Source organism: Leptosomus discolor, chromosome 8 (assembly GCF_034619465.1).
Source record: "Leptosomus discolor isolate bLepDis1 chromosome 8, bLepDis1.hap2, whole genome shotgun sequence".
Lineage (NCBI taxonomy): Eukaryota > Metazoa > Chordata > Aves > Leptosomiformes > Leptosomidae > Leptosomus > Leptosomus discolor.
The window spans coordinates 8455655-8472758 of NC_141398.1; the positions used below are offsets into that span (position 1 = coordinate 8455655).

The 17104-nt window shown below is 44.2% G+C and overlaps 1 protein-coding gene across 1 annotated transcript in view; it reads left to right on the forward strand.

Annotated features, from left to right (window-relative positions):
- Positions 1-1411: 1411 nt before the first annotated feature.
- The window catches only part of LPCAT1 (lysophosphatidylcholine acyltransferase 1), a 59832-nt gene continuing 44139 nt past the window's right edge, over positions 1412-17104 (forward strand). Inside the window, exons 1-3 of the mRNA XM_086469313.1 lie at positions 1412-1528; positions 8187-8329; positions 9828-10042. Coding sequence (XP_086325439.1) covers positions 1412-1528; positions 8187-8329; positions 9828-10042 — 475 coding nt within the window. The remainder of the gene's footprint in view (positions 1529-8186; positions 8330-9827; positions 10043-17104) is intronic.

Below are 17104 nucleotides of genomic sequence, written 5' to 3' on the forward strand. Positions count from 1 at the left end.
CCACAGATTTAATTAACAGCGAGTTTGTTTTGGGTCTTTGGTAGAAATTTTGAAAGGCGTCGAGCCTGTAGAACCTTGCAAACCCCAATATCATGAAGACTAACCTCTGAAAATTTTTCTGATCTTTCAAAAGTCAAAACCTATTTATCTGTTTAACATATTAATAGCACTAGCCATTATAAGTATATAGACTATTAACCACAGGACTCAGAGACCATTTTGCAGTTCTAAGCCTAATAATTAGGAACTGTAGAGTCATGATGGCTTTGCAGTTACTTTTATTGGTTTACCTTTAAATCTCATGAAACAAGGCTATCAAAATTGCTTTTTAAGAGCTGTGAGATGACTGATATTAAGGGTATCTTATGTATTTCTTTATCAAACAGTTTATCTTTTCTACTCTTTCACCTGTGGTTGATGTTAAAGTCAAAAATTGCCCAGGTTATGCTGCGTGGTCTTTTGAAAACGGGCAGAATACGAGTGCTTGTTTATTTCTCAAGAACTTATTTTAAAGATTTATTGAGCCCCACACTTAATACTTCCTCAGCCAACTCTGTCAAGATCCCAGGGTGCAAATCACCTAGACTCTTCATTAAAGAATGTCTGGGTTTGCTTGCACCAGAGGGTTCCCCCCCCGAGCTGGCCAACACCTCGCCCCATGATGCGAGCACAGCACCCTCCTCCTCCTCCTCCCCGGCAGGGCAGAGATGGCCGTTCCGCACCGGCCATCACCCGTGTCCTTGCTGCTACGGCACCCCACCCCCACCTCGGAAAGCCTCCCCTCAACCCGTTTTATTTCTCCGTCTGGTTAATTCCCAGCAGTACCCCCGCTCTGCGGCCCGAGCCAAGGCGCCAGCCCCGGGGCTCACCTGAGGCGCCGGCAGCAGCAGCAGGTCCCCGCCGCCACCCCGGCCGCCGGTGCCCCCTTCACCCGCCCCCCCCGCCACACCCCACCCCGGTCCTCCCCACGACCCGCCGCCAGCGCGGCCGCGGAGCCCCCCGCGTCCCCTCCCCATCCCCGCCGAGGGGGGGGGGGGGGGGGGGTCCGAGCGGCGCCCCCAGCGCCCGCCGGCAGCGGGGCCGCGCTCCCGCCATGCCCCGAGGGGAACGGGACGGCGGCGGGTGGGCGCGCGGGCGGCGGCACGCGGCGAACGGAGGGAGGGAGGCTGCGCGCGCCCCCCCCCCCCCCCCCCCCCCCCCAACCGACGCGGAAACCGGCGCCCAGGCGAACCGCTGTAGCCGGCGCGCAGGGCGCATGCGCAGGCCCCCAGGAGGGCGGGGGCCGGCGTCTAGTGGCGAGCGAGCCCGGCCGCCGGTGCCCGCCGCCGCTGCCGCTACCCGGGGACGGAGCGGTCCCTGCGCAGCGTCCGCGCCTTCTCCCGTGCTGGGCCGCGCCTAGTCCTACCCCGCCATGAAGTTGAGCAGCCGCGGCCGGGGATGCTGCGTGGCCGGCAGCCGGGAGCGCGGGCCGCCGCCGCGGAGCCCCTTCGTGCACCAGCTGCGCCTCAGCCCCCTGGAGAAAGCCAAGGTAGGGGCGCGCAGGGCCCGGCGACACCCCCCTCACCCACACCCCCCTTCCACCGCTTCCCGCCGCCGACTCCTTCCGCGCGTCCCCCGCGGCGGGCCGCGTCCTGCGGCGGGTGGGGACACCGCTTTGTGAGCCGCCGGGGGCGGCGGGACCGGGGAAAGCGGAGGGGGGGGGGGGGGCGTGCGTTGCGGGTGGGCGGCGGCGGCGGCGCGGTGCCTGGGGCGGGCGGGGGGCTGGGGGCCGCCCTGGGGCGGGCGGGGGGCTGGGGGCCGCCCTGAGGCGCGGGGGTCGCGGGGCCGAGGGCTGCTGTAGCGCCCGCCGCCCGGAGGGCGTGTTCCTTAACTTCTTCACCGCTGCTTTCTTTAAAAAAAAAATTTATTTTTTTTTTAAATGGCTTTGTGTTGCTTTTTTTAAACGGGGGGCAGGGGAGCAGCCCTGCGGAGGCACTCTTTTCCAGCGTCGAGTTAAGGTATGCCTGGGCCGAGGCATCCCGTGCGGCTGAAGTTTGGCCCCTGGGTAAATAATCCCTGTGGCATCATTTGCGCGATGTACAGGTAGCGTGAGATGACAGGAATCGGTATTAAAATGCAAATTTGCAGTCGCATGGCTTCTTATTTGTGCTTTTTGGTTCCTTTTGTTTTTTTAATCATCCGTGCCCCTGCCTCGCTCGCCTCACACAGCGAGCAATAGGTGGTTGGTTGGCTGGCTGTTCAGATATTCAGAGCGCATAGCCCTTGTCTCAGGCTTTTGGCAAGATCTGGGTCACTTGCTGGATGAAGAAATTCCATCAAAGGCTCACCTGATAAGGGGTTGGCCATTTCTGGTAGTTTCATCTCTGTGATGCTTCAGTTCCTTAAAGCTGTTGTTTTGGGGGCCTAACAACCTGCAGTACCTATCAACGTGGAAGTTAAGATCCACCGATATTGAGCCTCTTCGATCAAGGTGCTTTAGATCCAGCTTTAATTTACGTGCTCAGTGAAGTTCAGTAGTGCATTGCCCCGTTGCTGTCCATGTAGTTGACACAAGACATGTATGGCCTGACTTAACTAAACATCAGGATGTGCCTCATGTTAAGCATCTGGCGGCCAAGGCACTCGTAGTAGGCTCCACTGGAAGAGGTTTTTATTTTTTTTAATCAAGTTTCCAAGTTTATAGTCGGTGGTTACTGAGAAGTTGTTATTCGAATGGGAGAAGGGAGAAAAGGTTTGCGTCATTTGTTCATTCAGTTTATACATAGAGCTTCCTCAATAAATCATGTAGTTGTAATGATTTCTTTTCCATGTAACCTTACTTTGTTCCTTAAGTCGTGTCTTCTATGTAATTAATGAGGTGGAAGCCTTTCAGGGAGCAGAGGAGCAAAGATAGCACGTGTTCATATGGACTAGGATTGTATCTAATCATAACAATAACAATGCTTTATTTTGCAGTGTTAATGTATCCCTTTAATGTTGCTTTCTACCTGGGTGTGTATAGGGAATTTTAAAAATACTATTGGGAGGGCAGAGGACCAGTTTCACAGATTTTGCAGTATTGAGTCTCGTAGGAGCTACTACCATAGGAGCTACCAGCTGCTTCAACAGAGAAGTGGCTGCTCATAGAACATACTCAGCTTCTGTGTGGACTGCCCTCTACGTCTGTACAAGGCATCAGCTTTGCCACTGGATTTCAAGGATTTGTTATTTTCAGTGAAAACTCTAAAATGTGTTAAAGCTCTAGTTTTTCACAGCGCTCAGACCAAAGGAATAGCCTCACCAAAGAGCGTGGCTCTGTCTTGCTTTTTTAAGCGAGCAATCTTTTATTGATGTACAGCGGCACAGAGCCGTGTAAGCCAGCCTTTCTTGCAGTCTTGTGCGAGCAAAAAGCACACAAGCTGACACGAGGAACTGTGGCAGATTTTCTTCTTTGCTTTAATCATGCTCTCCTCACCTCTTTGCTGATTAAAAGAGGAGTTGTGCTTGAGTGAAAGGCTGTTAAAGAAGAGCTGTGGGACTGTTCCACCTATGAGAAATGCTGCCCCCCCCTAGAAAGGGAGGCTTCTTGAACAGGGAGGCTGCTTTACAGTGAGTTACAGCAGCGTGTGTTCCCCTCTGTACAGCCCTGGCCTGTTACTGGGGGTTCGGTGTGAAGTATTACAGCTGAACTCGCTTCCTGTGCAGCTGTAGGCGCGTATTGTGTCACAGGTTTTTCTCTCTGCCCTGTGAATCTAAAGGGTGAGTTCCTGGATTGCAAAGCCTATAGAGGAAGGTTAGGAACTAGAGATACGTGAAGTTGGTGAGCACAGGGGACTGGGAGACAAGACTGCTTTGTCTGTTGCTGATGGTCTGCCAGATAGCCCCATTATCTCCACTACCACCTCATCCCTCTCTCATCCTGCACTCTTCAAGAGTTAGATTAGCTTTTTGGCTCATTAGTGTGACTCAGAGTAAATGTGTTTTAGACCATTTCAGCCTGAGACTGTGGGAGTGAAAAAAAAAAATAATAGAAAGTAAGAGGACAAAACAACTGCAAAGAGGAATAACAACAGCAAAAAGAAATCCATTTGAGTGCTGAGGAATTGTTCACATCATCTTTTATTAGCTTTATAAAAACTGGGAGCTAACAGGAGTGTAAAAGCAGTAAGGCTATTTGAGAACTAAGTCTCATGCTTCCTGTAGAAATGGTGGTTATTTTACTCTGATCTGAGGGTGACAGTGGGGGTCATTCTTGAAGCTACCTTTTTTTTTTTCAGTGCTGTAATAAAAAGATCCTTTCTGCAAGAGAGGCAGACATGATTTCATTAACCGTGAATTTTGTTCATCTTAACATCTTCTGGGCAGCTATCACATAAGTCAAAGCTCTTGATTCTAGTTACCTCTGCAGAACAGGCAGAAGCATTACTGGAGCTGTCACAAAGTGTTCGTGGCTTTGTTTCCCTGCCACATAAAAACACAGTAAGATTCCATTTTCCTTGCTTTCAGTGTTTCTGGCCCTTTTATTGCACCAATGCTGGTGTTCCTTTGGTGCCTTAGTGAGCTGATTTGGCTCATTAAACCAGGATGTTATTGTGTTTTTCTGTATTCTGATTGTTTTCTTTTGCTGGGATTGCTTTTCTTCACTCTAATGAGCTGTATTGGCTCATTGCAAGCTCAGATAAGTGCTAGAGCTGACTCAAGGGGAGGGTTGAGGGGAGAGTGAACGGGAGCACCCTCTTTAACTGCAATGTTCTGTTAGACTGGCTTAGTTGAAAATTTCTACTCCTGTATTTATCTCCAGTTGTGTCAATCGGGAAACTTGCAGAATGGGAAGGCAGGTAGTAAGAGGATTGCTGAGGGATGAATTCCTAGCTCCTTCAGTGCCTTCTTCGGTGAATTGAGGCATAGGGATGATAATAGTGGAAGCGTGGGGCAAGATGTTGTCTCTGATACGTTTAAAAGAAAAATCCTCTACCATGTTAAATATGCAGTTCATTATTCTGTTTTCTTTGTTCAGTATGTGACCATTAATTTGTAATGTCATGGGAATTTTGTGGTGAAAAAAGGGTTTTTAATGATGTTTCTGTGTATAGCTGATGTCAAAGATGCGGTTTTTCAGCTTCTCTGTGCATGAGAGGTACAATACTGACTTTCAAGAAAGGAAATGGAAACGTACAGGAGGAAAAGCAAGGGTACTCTGTGATTCTCTTGCTCAGTGCTTAGATATATAGGACCTGATGTTTTGGAGAACTTAAAAAGAACTTATGTTTGTATTTTACCTTCATTGTAAGCTCATACTCAAATCCAAATGCAGAGTCTCTAAATGAGGAGATCATATCTATTTAGTTTTAAGTGCCTTACATCAGATTGACGACCTTCCGATGGAAGAGTGGAGTACCACTTCCCAAGGCAGCCTTCTGTTACAAGCTGTAAGACCATCCTCTCCCTTCCTGCAGTCCATAGGTCTTTCACAGCATACACTGCACTTCTGAAAAACTAAGCAGGAGCCTGTAGACCAGCAAGTGTTAAATGAGTAGTCAAACCCCTCTTGAGAAAATTGGTCATGAGCTGAACCCCCCAAGGTGTAGCTCCAGGTAGATCTTTAGGGGTTTTTAAGTGTATCTCAGAACACAGGTATTTACATAGGACTGACTTACCAGTCTGAGTGAATGTCCTAAATATGTAGAAATACGATCACAAAATAAGATGTCTGTACTAGGACAGACCAGAAGCATATGTCTCATCTTTCTGATCTCTGACAGGGGCCAGTGAGGACAGGATCTTCTCCCTTTTTCTGTCTGACACTGCTGCTGTACGTACGTTTTACAGGACGGAAGCTTTCTTACCCAGGAAGGTGTCTGAATGTAGATGTAAGCTGAACTACTTTTTGAATGTTAGTGTCTTTGTTGATTCCTAACCTTCTTCAGGGGCCAAACATACTTCTCTCTCTTACCAAATTTCTTGCGTGGACAGGCACTGTGCTACCACTTGCTAAAAAAGAGGCTGGCGTCACAGCCAGAGTCCGTACTCCTGTGTGCTTGGAACTGCTTCTTGCTGGCCACTTCCACCGCTGCTGTCTCTGGACACAGAAGACCGAGAAGCTTTTTCTACACGTTTATGCCATCTTTCCTGACCTTATGGATGCAGCTATTGCTTCCGTTCTGTGATGTGGCTCTAAAGTGATCGTGATCCAAAGGATTGCTGTAGAGAGACAAAGGACTGAACAGCTCCCCCGCCACCTGCCATTCAGCTTTGCTTTGGTATAGGAGGAGACTTGGAGGAGTGGGAGGGAGAGGGTGTGAATCCCAGAGGACTATGTCCTCACCTGCATTTTGTTTCCCTTTTTTCTTGATGGCTGGTCCTTCTCATTTTACGAACTTAGAAGGCAGCTGCTCTCTCTTCTCCAGTTTGCAGGTGAATGCTGCCCTGTTTGCTACCAGATGTAGTGGTCTTGTTTATGGATGTGGAGTTGCACAAGTTGGTATGACTTCAGAGCTCATCTGACCATTGCAGTTTAGGAAGTTGTACTCCTTAATCTGGGAAACCAACCTATCTTAAAAAAAAAAAAAAAAAAATAATTAAAAATTCCTTTTTCTTTTGGTTCTGCAAACTGAAGCAGTCTACCCAGGGACTGGAACCAGGTTTTGGGGAGTGGGACCACGGTTGTTCTGAGATGATGGTGCCAGCCTGAACCATCATTGTAATATGTGGCATTGCAGTGGGCTGGTAGCTTAGGCTTTTCTCCGGCTGCGTGTTCCCTGCCCTTACCCTAGATTTGCAAATTTGTGTGGCTACAGAGCGAGTTGGTGATTGAGCTGTTTTGGGAAGTGAGAGGAAGCAGGAACTGATCAATGGAAAACTGAGCTGCATGTTGACTAGATCTGCATCAGGGAAGAGAAGAAGAATATGAATAATGTTTTCCACAGCAGCCTGGAGATGCATCAGATTAAGCACAACATGAGACAGCACCTTATGCCTCATTACTCATCCTTGCCCAGCCATTTTGATGCTGAAAAGTGCGTTTCTACCTCATCTGGTACACCTGTGAATATGTAGCATATTTCCTTTTGAATTACCTTTCTTTACATGGCACTTCTATTTCATAGTGTCTACTTCATCTTCTGCTTGCCTCCATTGTGCAGCCTGAGGAGTGTTGGTGCTACCCCAGTCAGCTTCAAAGAGTTTTCAGTTCCCTCTCTCTCCCTTGGCCAGTCATCTGAACCTGTACCCTCTTCCACTTTAAGACCTTTTTTTCTTTCTTCCTGTCCTTTGAGTGGGAAAGATGGGATTCTTGTCTCCTGGAGGTGTATCCTGGAGAAAAAAAACTATCTACCTGCACAGATAGTTGCCAAGTTATGTTTTCTGGAGGACACGTAACAACTCCAGGCAGCTCAGGAAAGGCCCTACGTTTGGGAGAATGCTTCAAAAGACTGTGGGAGAAGTTCCAGTGTGACGTGTTTTTCAGCAGAGTTGAAGGCAGAGGGCTGACTGGCTGGGAATGGGCTCTCTGAGAACTAGAGTGCTGGGCGGAGGCACAGAAGCAGCTAGGTTCATGGTGGCTTCCCAGGGGAGGATAACTTCTTGAAAACCTCTGCTTTCCAGGGGGCTGTGCCTGTTAGCAGAGACCTGGAACTTAAACTGATATGTGTGTCTGGATGTTTGTCCAGAGGTCTCTGCACAGTGTTCCCCACTGTGGTTCTGCACAACCTCTGGTTCCAAGAACATTCGACAGAGGAGCTGGTGCCTGCCCAGTCCTGGAAGAGCTTTCCAGGTTGGGTGCTGTATTGCCATGTGAATGCACCGCACCCTGCTGAAGAGGTACACGTCACTGACGGGGAGCTGCTGTGATGGACTGACTTCTCCGTAGGGCAGTAAGATTTACAGCACACCCATGCTAAATATTTGCTTAATGTGAGGCTGAGGAAGGGAAGAGAGCACGTGGATGTATTCACTGACAAACGTACTGTCTGAAGTGTGGAAAGCTAAGACTGCATTAGCTTTAAAGAGTGTGCTATATTTCAGCTATGATTAAGATTGGTGAATACATAAGTTATGCGTACACCACGATTATTTGTTTGGAATTGAACCATATTCTGCTGGTTTTAACATTGGATATTAAGTTAAGACTTCAGATCGGTTTCTAGGAATCGCTGACCTTTTCAGTCCAAGATTGTGTTAAAGTAATGCATTTGTTTTGGATTTTTCAGATTGCCTTCATGACCTTGACTCTGTTTCCTATCCGACTCTTTTTTGCTGCTTTTATGATGTTGCTGGCCTGGCCTTTTGCATTCATTGCTTCAATGGGATCTGACGAGCAAGAGCTTGAAAAACCACTCTCCTGGTGGCGAAAGTGAGTCACTGATGTGGTGAAATACTGAGAGTATCATTATTTAGTTCAGCAGTATGAAATAGAGAAGATTGGAAATACCCGATGACTGCCCCACAGACCTTCTTTTCTCTTCAAAAGAAAAATACAAAAATTATTACTTAAACGCTTTCCTCAGATGGGAAACTAAAAAAATACCTCAACCACTTGATTTACCAGGTGACCCAAGAGTTAAAGGGAGAAAACTTGATCATCTCTGGCCTCTTTTCTTTGTTGAGGATGTAGTGTGAAGCTTCATTGTGACATCCTTCAATTTCAATTATTCCCCTAATGTCAACTTCTTGTTATGAAGATTGACATGACGGAATGTGCCCAGGTTTCATATTCTAAATTGTTGTTTTAAACTGCTTCACCCCATTGTTTGCTACCCTGTGATGAATTGACAGAACTTCTGTTGATTGTCTGAGGGCTTGCCCCATGCTTTGGTGCTTATTAATAAGTCTGTGCTTGCTTTGATATTGAAATGCTAATGAAGGTAGAACATAAGACAGTGTTCACCCATCCGTGAAAACTGCTGTTGGAGAAGCAAGAGAGGAGGAGTGTATCACCTCTTCTGTAGAGAAATTTAAAATTAGGAGTGGGCGCTGGCATGAGGGAAGTTGATTGCATTTTGCATCACAGGAGGGCGGGAGGTTGAGAACCAGAGAGGTGTGTCCCTTTACATTTCATTTGGAATGATAACAGTATAATAACGAAAGGAATAATGGAGTGCCTTCAATCTTGCATACAGTTATTTTGAAGCTTTTTAGTTTGTCCCCTGTTTCGTCCAGTTTTCAGTGTCACCCTGCTCTCCAGCCTCCAATCCCTGTGAGTGTAACAATGTGTGGTGTTTGGTTTTTGCACTCTGTTGGTTCAAAGTAAGCGTTTCTCTTTTCATGACTGTCACACGGATTCAAGCAAACGAAACGCCACAAAAACCAAAACACTTTAGGAGGAGATGGGGAAAAGGGAAGAAAGCAAAATATTTCCAAAGCTCCCAGATGTGTTCTGTAGGCATCCCCATGTTTGGGAATCTCTGTCCTGCGTTTCTCCCCTGTTTTCTTTGGGTAACTCAAACCCCAGAACCAGGATTGTTGCATTCTAGCAATATCCTAATGACATTTTTCAGGACTGGGTTTCTTAGAGCTTTTTTGGTGTTACTAGAAAGCATTATAGAAGAAACTCAACAGTTATAGTCTGAATCAAAATTAATTTAGTGACAAATTAAATGCCAATCTTACTGTGATTAAAAACCACTTATATTCAGGCATGAAATGAAATCGAATGGCATCTTACCTTGAAAGTGGTCTTAAGTCTGCTGGGAAAGAGGAAACAAAAGGTCTATGCGGTGTTCCTGCTCCGTTTAAGCAGCAGATCCTATCTGTACTTTTGTCATGCTTATAAAGTTTTTATGTAACGTTTTCGTTTTCATCATTTTAAGGTATTCCTGCGGCAGCATAACTGTTTTCTCAACTCTTTACAGGATAGTGGATATTTTGCTGAAAGCAATCATGAGAATGATGTGGCTCGCTGGTGGATTCCACTGGATCAATGTGAAAGGCAGACGGGCGTTGCCAACGGAAGCAGCAATATTAACTGTGGCTCCACATTCTTCCTACTTTGATGCCATTCCAGTAACTATGACCTTCGCCTCCATTGTGATGAAAGCAGAAAGCAAAGATATTCCTATTTGGGGAAGTAAGTTGGTAGATACTTAATTTTTCAAGAGCAATTAAAAAATGGTTACTTGAGAGGTTCACTGGTTGTTTATGAGAAGGCCTGAAACACAAAGAAAATTTTGCTATAATATATGGTGAGGTTTTTTCTTTTACTGGTCTACTTTGATTGTCAACAGAAAAAATTGGGTGGGATGTTGTGGGGTTTTTTCCCTTTCTACAAAATTGAATCATTGTACAAAGTCAAAACAATCCTGCAGAGCTCATGGTTAAATTTGCAGTGAAATTGCAACATTTTAAGACCCAATAAATAGAAAAGCAAGTTAGGATGGGGCTGTAGGGGAAGTCCACCAAAACTTCTTGGTGCTAGTTGGTGTGCCATCCCAGAAATACGTTTCAGGAGTGTTGTCTGCTCTGAACGGTACCCTGCCTTGAGGGATTGCTGCTAATCCTTCACGCGTCCATGAGTTTGTTTCAGGCAGGGTGTGGGAGATGAGCAAGAGCAGATTGTTGTGCACGCAGGTTTAGTCGTAAGAAATGCAGATGCCCCACTCAGTAGTGTTTGAATACTGTCTTTGAAATTATCCGTGTAGATTCTCAAAGGCTTCAGAGAGACCCGTGATTTTTGGAGGTTTGACTTCTAGCCAGTCAGTGTGGGAGCATTTTGGAGAAACCCACCATGTTGTGTCTAGGGACCAGTGAAGTTCAAAGAATCTTCCTGGGTCTCATTGTGTAGATTTTTAGGGTAGTATGAAATGGACAACAGATTTTACTTTGGCAGTGGGTAGGGTCTGTTTAATTTAAAAGTCTAACCAAACGCTTTGAGTTCCTTTGCAACAAAGTGGAATCAGGCTGTTGAGGTTGATGTCCTCCTAAAATTTCATTGCACAATGTGGTTTTAAGGACATATTCAAAACCAGAAGCTGAGGCATGGCCACAAGTGGTAAGTGATTAAATCTGGAGGCTTTGTGTAGGACATCCCTTGGTATAGAGGTCTCTCTGTATCAGGTGAAGCTCAGGCCAGAACTGTAGCTCTATCTTGATTTAATTGAATATCTGACTAATGGAGTTTAGTAAAAGTTTATGGCAATGGAAAATCTGTGTAAAAATGAATAAGTGCTTTGAACAAAAAGGGTGTAGGCAAGTGTTTTTAAAAACAAACGTATATAAGTAAGTATAGTGTGAAAACAGAGAAATGGAACTCCCTTGTCCCATACTGAAAGAAGATGCTGTTGCGAGAGGGTGTGTTGACACTGGTGTGCATTGTAGGTGTGTCCAGGCCAGCTTGGGCTTTAGGAGCAGTCCAGCCTATGGCAGGGCAGATTTATCTTCTTCCTCAGCTGACTCAATTGACTGTGTAATAGTTGCTAGCTCAGCAAAATCAAGTAGTCCATGTGGAAGCTCTCCTTTACTTGCAATTGGGCTGCTTGGAGCACCCAAACTAGATGAGGTAACTCCAGGCCATAGTGTGTTACTGAAATGTGATGGAATGGCAGAACGGCATTTACAGAATTCTGGAGTAGCTGCTTAACTACCCCGTGTAGTAGATTCAGTGGGGACTAGTAGGAAAGCCTGAGGAGAATCTGCAGGGATGTGGAGGTTGTAGTTACACTGAATATAGCACAAATAATGCACATGGAGTAGTTCAAACTATTTCCTATATATCTAATTTAATTTTAAGGTCACTTTTAAAGGATTCTATTGAAAGTCTAGACTTACTACAATAAATTTTACAAATGATTCACTTGTTTGGTTTTTTTTTTCATGTGTGAGCAAAACCAGTTACAGAAAACCCAGAAAACTACATATAGTGACTTGATGGAATGTTACTGGAACATAAAGTGCAGTCAAGTAAATTAATATTTTGTCCTGTATAGCTGCATTTGCCTTATGTCATGCAGCCACAAAAATTGTGTAGTCCCTTATGAAGTGTTCAGAAAAATGCCACGGAAATGAGGCATGGCAAAGGTCGTAACTGGGATTTAGAGTTCAGAAACCTTTTTTGATTTTAGAGGAACACTTTCATATAAGCAACATTAATTACAGCAGTTTGTGTTATTAAAGTAAATGGACCTTAGCAGAGAGGTAAGTAATCGCTGTGATGATTAGTTTGGCTTGAAATTTAGTGAAACCTTTCCAGTGGAGTGAAGTTGTGATTTTTTTTTTTTTAATTTTTTTTTTCTTTTACTGCTTGGAAGAGGTCTTCTGTGAAGCAGATGGTACTGACTATCCTCTCGTCCTTTGATCTAGTATTTTAATGCCGATGTTATTTACACTTCTCTACATACACACGCAAAAATGTATTTCATCTTATTGGACCACTGGTTTTATTTCTTTTATGCTAATTGTGAAAAGGCAGTCAGTTTCTTTTTTGATTGCATGGTGAATTGTCAACATTCTAGACATTCTTCTAGAATTTATCCCAAAGAGGTCAGAATTGGTTTTTATGTTCTTCGCTTTTGTAAATCTTGCAAACTTATACCATCTCCAGTGAAGTTTCGGAGCCGGGCATTTTGATAATCCTAACCTTGCTATCTCTTAATTGAGTCTTTTTAGTGGTCTTTCAGAATCTTCTGGGAAGTTTTGAACAAAGCACATTCATTTAACTCTGTGAGTAGACCTCAGCATGTAGAAAATGAAGCAGCAGAGGAAATTCAAAGATAATTTCCAAGGATGAAGACCTTGGGTGAAGAGTAGACCTTCACCCAGAATATCAAATATGAGACAAGTTGGCTTTTTGATGTAATGACAGCATTTATCAGGACGTTGTACACTGTGTACCGGTGGGATCTTTAGCAGGCACAGAGACATTGGATTGCTAGCTGTTACCGAGATTGGTTCCGAAAGTATTTTAATAAATTTCTGGAGCAGCTGCCTGTATTATTGTACCCTTAGTTTGCCAGTCGTGGAAGATTAAGCTTTTGATCCACTTTTAAGTCCAGATGATTAAAAGCCTGTTCTTCCACAAGTGTCTTTGTGTATGAGTGCTTTATTACTTTCTAACTTGAAGGCAGCTCTCCTGGACCACAAAGTCCAATTTCAGAAGCAGACTTAAGTCTTGTGACTTTCAGGTAACTTCCTTCTTTTTAGGAAAACAAAGAAAAGAAAAATTAAATTTAAAAAAATGCTCTTTTTGCTCTGACAGAAGAGTTACCACCTCTTCAGTTAGTGGTCAGTAGTGAAGAAAATTACCCGCTTGGCGCATGTGCTAGGTTAACAAGCTCTGGAGAGGAACTGCTTGGCCAAATACAAACGACATTTCAATGATCATCAAAAAAAACAGTATCTGGCAAGTAGAGAATGCCAGAACAGACAGAGCACATCAACACGGTGCTGAAGAAGGATGTGTATATTTGCACAGTGGCTTTCCAGAGTTTTGGTAGGTTGGAGATGTGAAGTTTGCTGGACCACTTTAGCATAAAGTGTGCAGGCAAGGAAAGATGACATCTAGGAATCTGTTGAATGTCATGTTGGCCGAAGAAATTAATGGGTTCATTCATCAGCACAGGTTCCTAAACTTTGCAGTTTTGTCTACTGGATGCTACTTCAAGTCAGGACAAGCTCTGTGTGTACATTCTGGATAGTTATGCTTCACTGCCTGACTTTTGGCTGGTAAAGCAACCTGGATAAGAGTTGGTTTTCATTGCTGAAGTGGTTGGTGCTGCTGCAGAAACACTTCAATAAGAAGAAGGATTTGTCAGTAAATAGGATTTGGTGGGGATTTTGTTGGACAGCTTTTGTGATTTGAAGTTCTTCTGTCATTTGAACTTTTAAAAACTAAATTTAAGGTGATAAGCCAATTTAAACTTTAAGCAAGTTCTCAGTGTCCGTAACCTCACCCTCTGAATAAGAGAGGAAGTTGGTACCTGTGAAATGAATAGGGGGTATGTTAGCTTAAGTTTAAAAAGGAGAAGGAGGTCATTTGTGCTTGGCAGAATACAGCAGAGCTACAGAGGAAGCAAGAATCATACTGTGCTGTAAAAACTATCAATTCTATTGTGGGCATTTTTTCCACATCTTGTAAACATATGATTTTTTTTTTTTTTAATTCAAGCTCATTTTTTGAAAGTGCTTTATAGGCATTTTGTGAGCATCATGACTAAAAGACAAGAAATAAGTAATTCAGTGGGAAATATTTTATGCTGTGGTAGCTGGCTATGTTTTCATCTTGGAACTTAAACATCCTGTGCTATGTTGGCATTATAGCCTGCCTTGAGTACACAAATGAGCTCCCAAGTACTGAGTAGCATCTTGAACTTATTGCCAAGCTTATTAATTTCATCCTCTCCTTTAAAAACTTCCATTTCAAAATTCAGTGCTTCCTTCAGGCACCCAGATGGTCCTGCAATATTTCAGTCCTCACAGGACCTTTCTTGGGGAGACTTAAAATAGTTGCACTGTCACCTGTGTATTATAGGTATGCCTTTAGTGTTTGGGTTGGAATCCTGGACTCATTGACTCATTGGAAGTTTTTGGATGTTCCCCCCCCCCCCCCCCCATAAATTCAGTAATAATTACTTCTCATTTAAACTGCTGCTGGAATGCCGAAACAATCATCACTTTTTTTTTTTTTTTTTAAGCATCCCAGTGAATATAATTTATGGAAGTTACAAACTACAGTGTATAGGAAGCCTGCTAAACAAACAACTGCCTTCGTAAAATACTGGCGGCAGAAAGCTAAAACATACAGCCATGCCCTCATACAGGTACTGCAGGGGTGAGAGCGAACGGCAATCTTTGTGCTATGAAAGAGGTTCTTAAAAGGAAATAATCACATCTTGAAAGACCAGCCCAAATACAATGGAATTTACTCCTGCTAAAGCTAAAGAGAGCACTGATTATTTACGTCCCACTACTGACCTCTCCTTGTCCTACAGACTGTGTGATTCCTACCTTTCATTTTGGAAACACGGAGAACTTCATTCCCGTTAACGCTGCCTCTGTATCAGGAATGTTTGGTGTCTGATCTGTCAGGGGGTCCATCTGCTAAGCATTTAGTCAGACTCAGAGAAGTTGTTCTTGACACGTATGTAGCTTTAGTGATTGCTTCAGGCTTGGGTCAAAGAAGTGTATCTTTCTCTGTGTGATTGTTGCTCTAATAAGATACTACCACTAATTTTACAAGTCTTGTGTAGAGTGCCATAGAGTACAACAACACTATTTCTGTAAGAACAATATGACTCCAAGTGGAAAAGATCCTAATTTGGGTTGACTTCAGTTTTCTGCGTTGTGTATTTGTTATGTGTGGGTTTGAGGTTTTTTCCGTTTTTAATGTCTCTGTGTCCATGTACACAGGAAGCCATTTTATTCTGGCACCTTAATGGGGTTTTTTTCCCATAACCTTCTTTTCTTCTTTTCTTTCCAGAAAAGAGCAGTTTTCATATCAGATATTACTTCATTAGAAAAGGTGTGAGTTCAGAACTTCATGAGCATGTTCATTTGAGCAAAACAGCTTTTAAAAACTAAGCCCAAGACAGCACTTTTCAACCGTCAACTGTCAGGTTTTTCTAAGCCCTAAATGCAGAATGCACAAGAGGGCAAATGCTATTAGAAAAATAACCTGTGTTTTTTCCCGTAGTAGGAAAAATCAAGGAGTAAATACTATAAATAGGTATCCCACTGCAAGTCTACCTGTATTGCACAGCCTACCTCCAGGTTAAATGCAAGCAGAGCCAGATGCAGCGGGTCTGTAGGCTGCCGTCTCAGCGTATCAGAGGAACGTACGTGATGGGATTTTGTGTTGTTCGGGGGAGAGGCCAAGTGAAAGCCTCCTGTTCAGCATTCTCTACTTTTGCAGCAGATCTGTCACTCTATTTGATGCTGTTTCTGCAGTGGTAAAAGTGTAACTGCCTACTCAAAAATGTGTGTGCGGATACATTTTAGAACAGTATTTAGTGCCACACTGCCATTCGGTCACTTTGGGTGTTCTCTGATGCCTTGTAGACCAGTGGTGATGCTGCCAGTATAGCTTTATCTGCTGTATGGTTGTATCGAGCATGATTTAAATGGTTTGTTAAAATACTTTCTTCTATTATATGTTGGATAGCACTTCATGTCTGAATTTGAAACCAGGTTTCCTCAGCCATATTTGCCTGGAAATAGAGAGGTGAAATACCTTTTTTATTTTTATTTTTTTTCCCCTATTAGCCTGGAAAGTTCATTGACACCAATTGTGTGTGTTCAGCTCATCAGAAAAACTTGTTTTTGCTTATGCATCAGCTGACACTTGAAATGATTGCATGGGAATTACGGTTCTGAAATCAGTTGGAGCTGCCACCCTGAAATCAATTAAAGCAATACTGACTTTTTGCAGGCTTCCTTAAAAAAGGCTGTTTCATGCTAGAGCAAGTTTCCATCGGTTAACCCCTCTGTGGCATTCTGGCTGCCCTGCAAGGCAGAGGTTTTGATGACTTACTGGCAGTACTGCTTAAAGGCACCTACCTAAGAAGGTGGAGTACAGCGTGTGTCTTCAGGACTACTTGGAATGAGCTGAAATTGGGGATAAGACTGACTACATCAAGTAGGACTGATGCTGCTGGAGAAAAAGCTGGAATAATGATGCTGGCGAGGTCAATTTTGTGAGTTGAGGGATTGTCCACTCTCACCCACTAGAATTTATAATTTAAGGGGCGGTTTAATGGAGTGGGAAGAGATGAGCAAGCACATCTTTCAGCGTCTCTGAATACTTGAGCTGTGGTTTTCACTACCTGATTACAATTGGTCTCGCACAAATTGATGAGCAGAGAAGGTTAAGATTATGTTCTGTTTGTTAAGCATATTGCACAGTTCTGCTTGTTTCCTTCAGCTGCTCAGTACGCCAGCTGTCTGAAGCATTTTCACGCATGCTGCTTCTTGCTCCTGCCCTGACTTTGCTCTAGTCCTGCCTATTCCTTGCCTCACAGACTACCTTACAGTACTGTTTCCAGGCTTCCCTATGTTTCGACTTGACTTCTGACCACAGTCTCATCTTGTCCACCTCTTTGGTATGTTTCTCAGCTTCTCTTTACAGACCTTTGGCCTCGCTCCTGACTGTTTCTTGCACACATTGAGTTGGTACAGCCTTTGAATTTTCAGATTCCTGTCT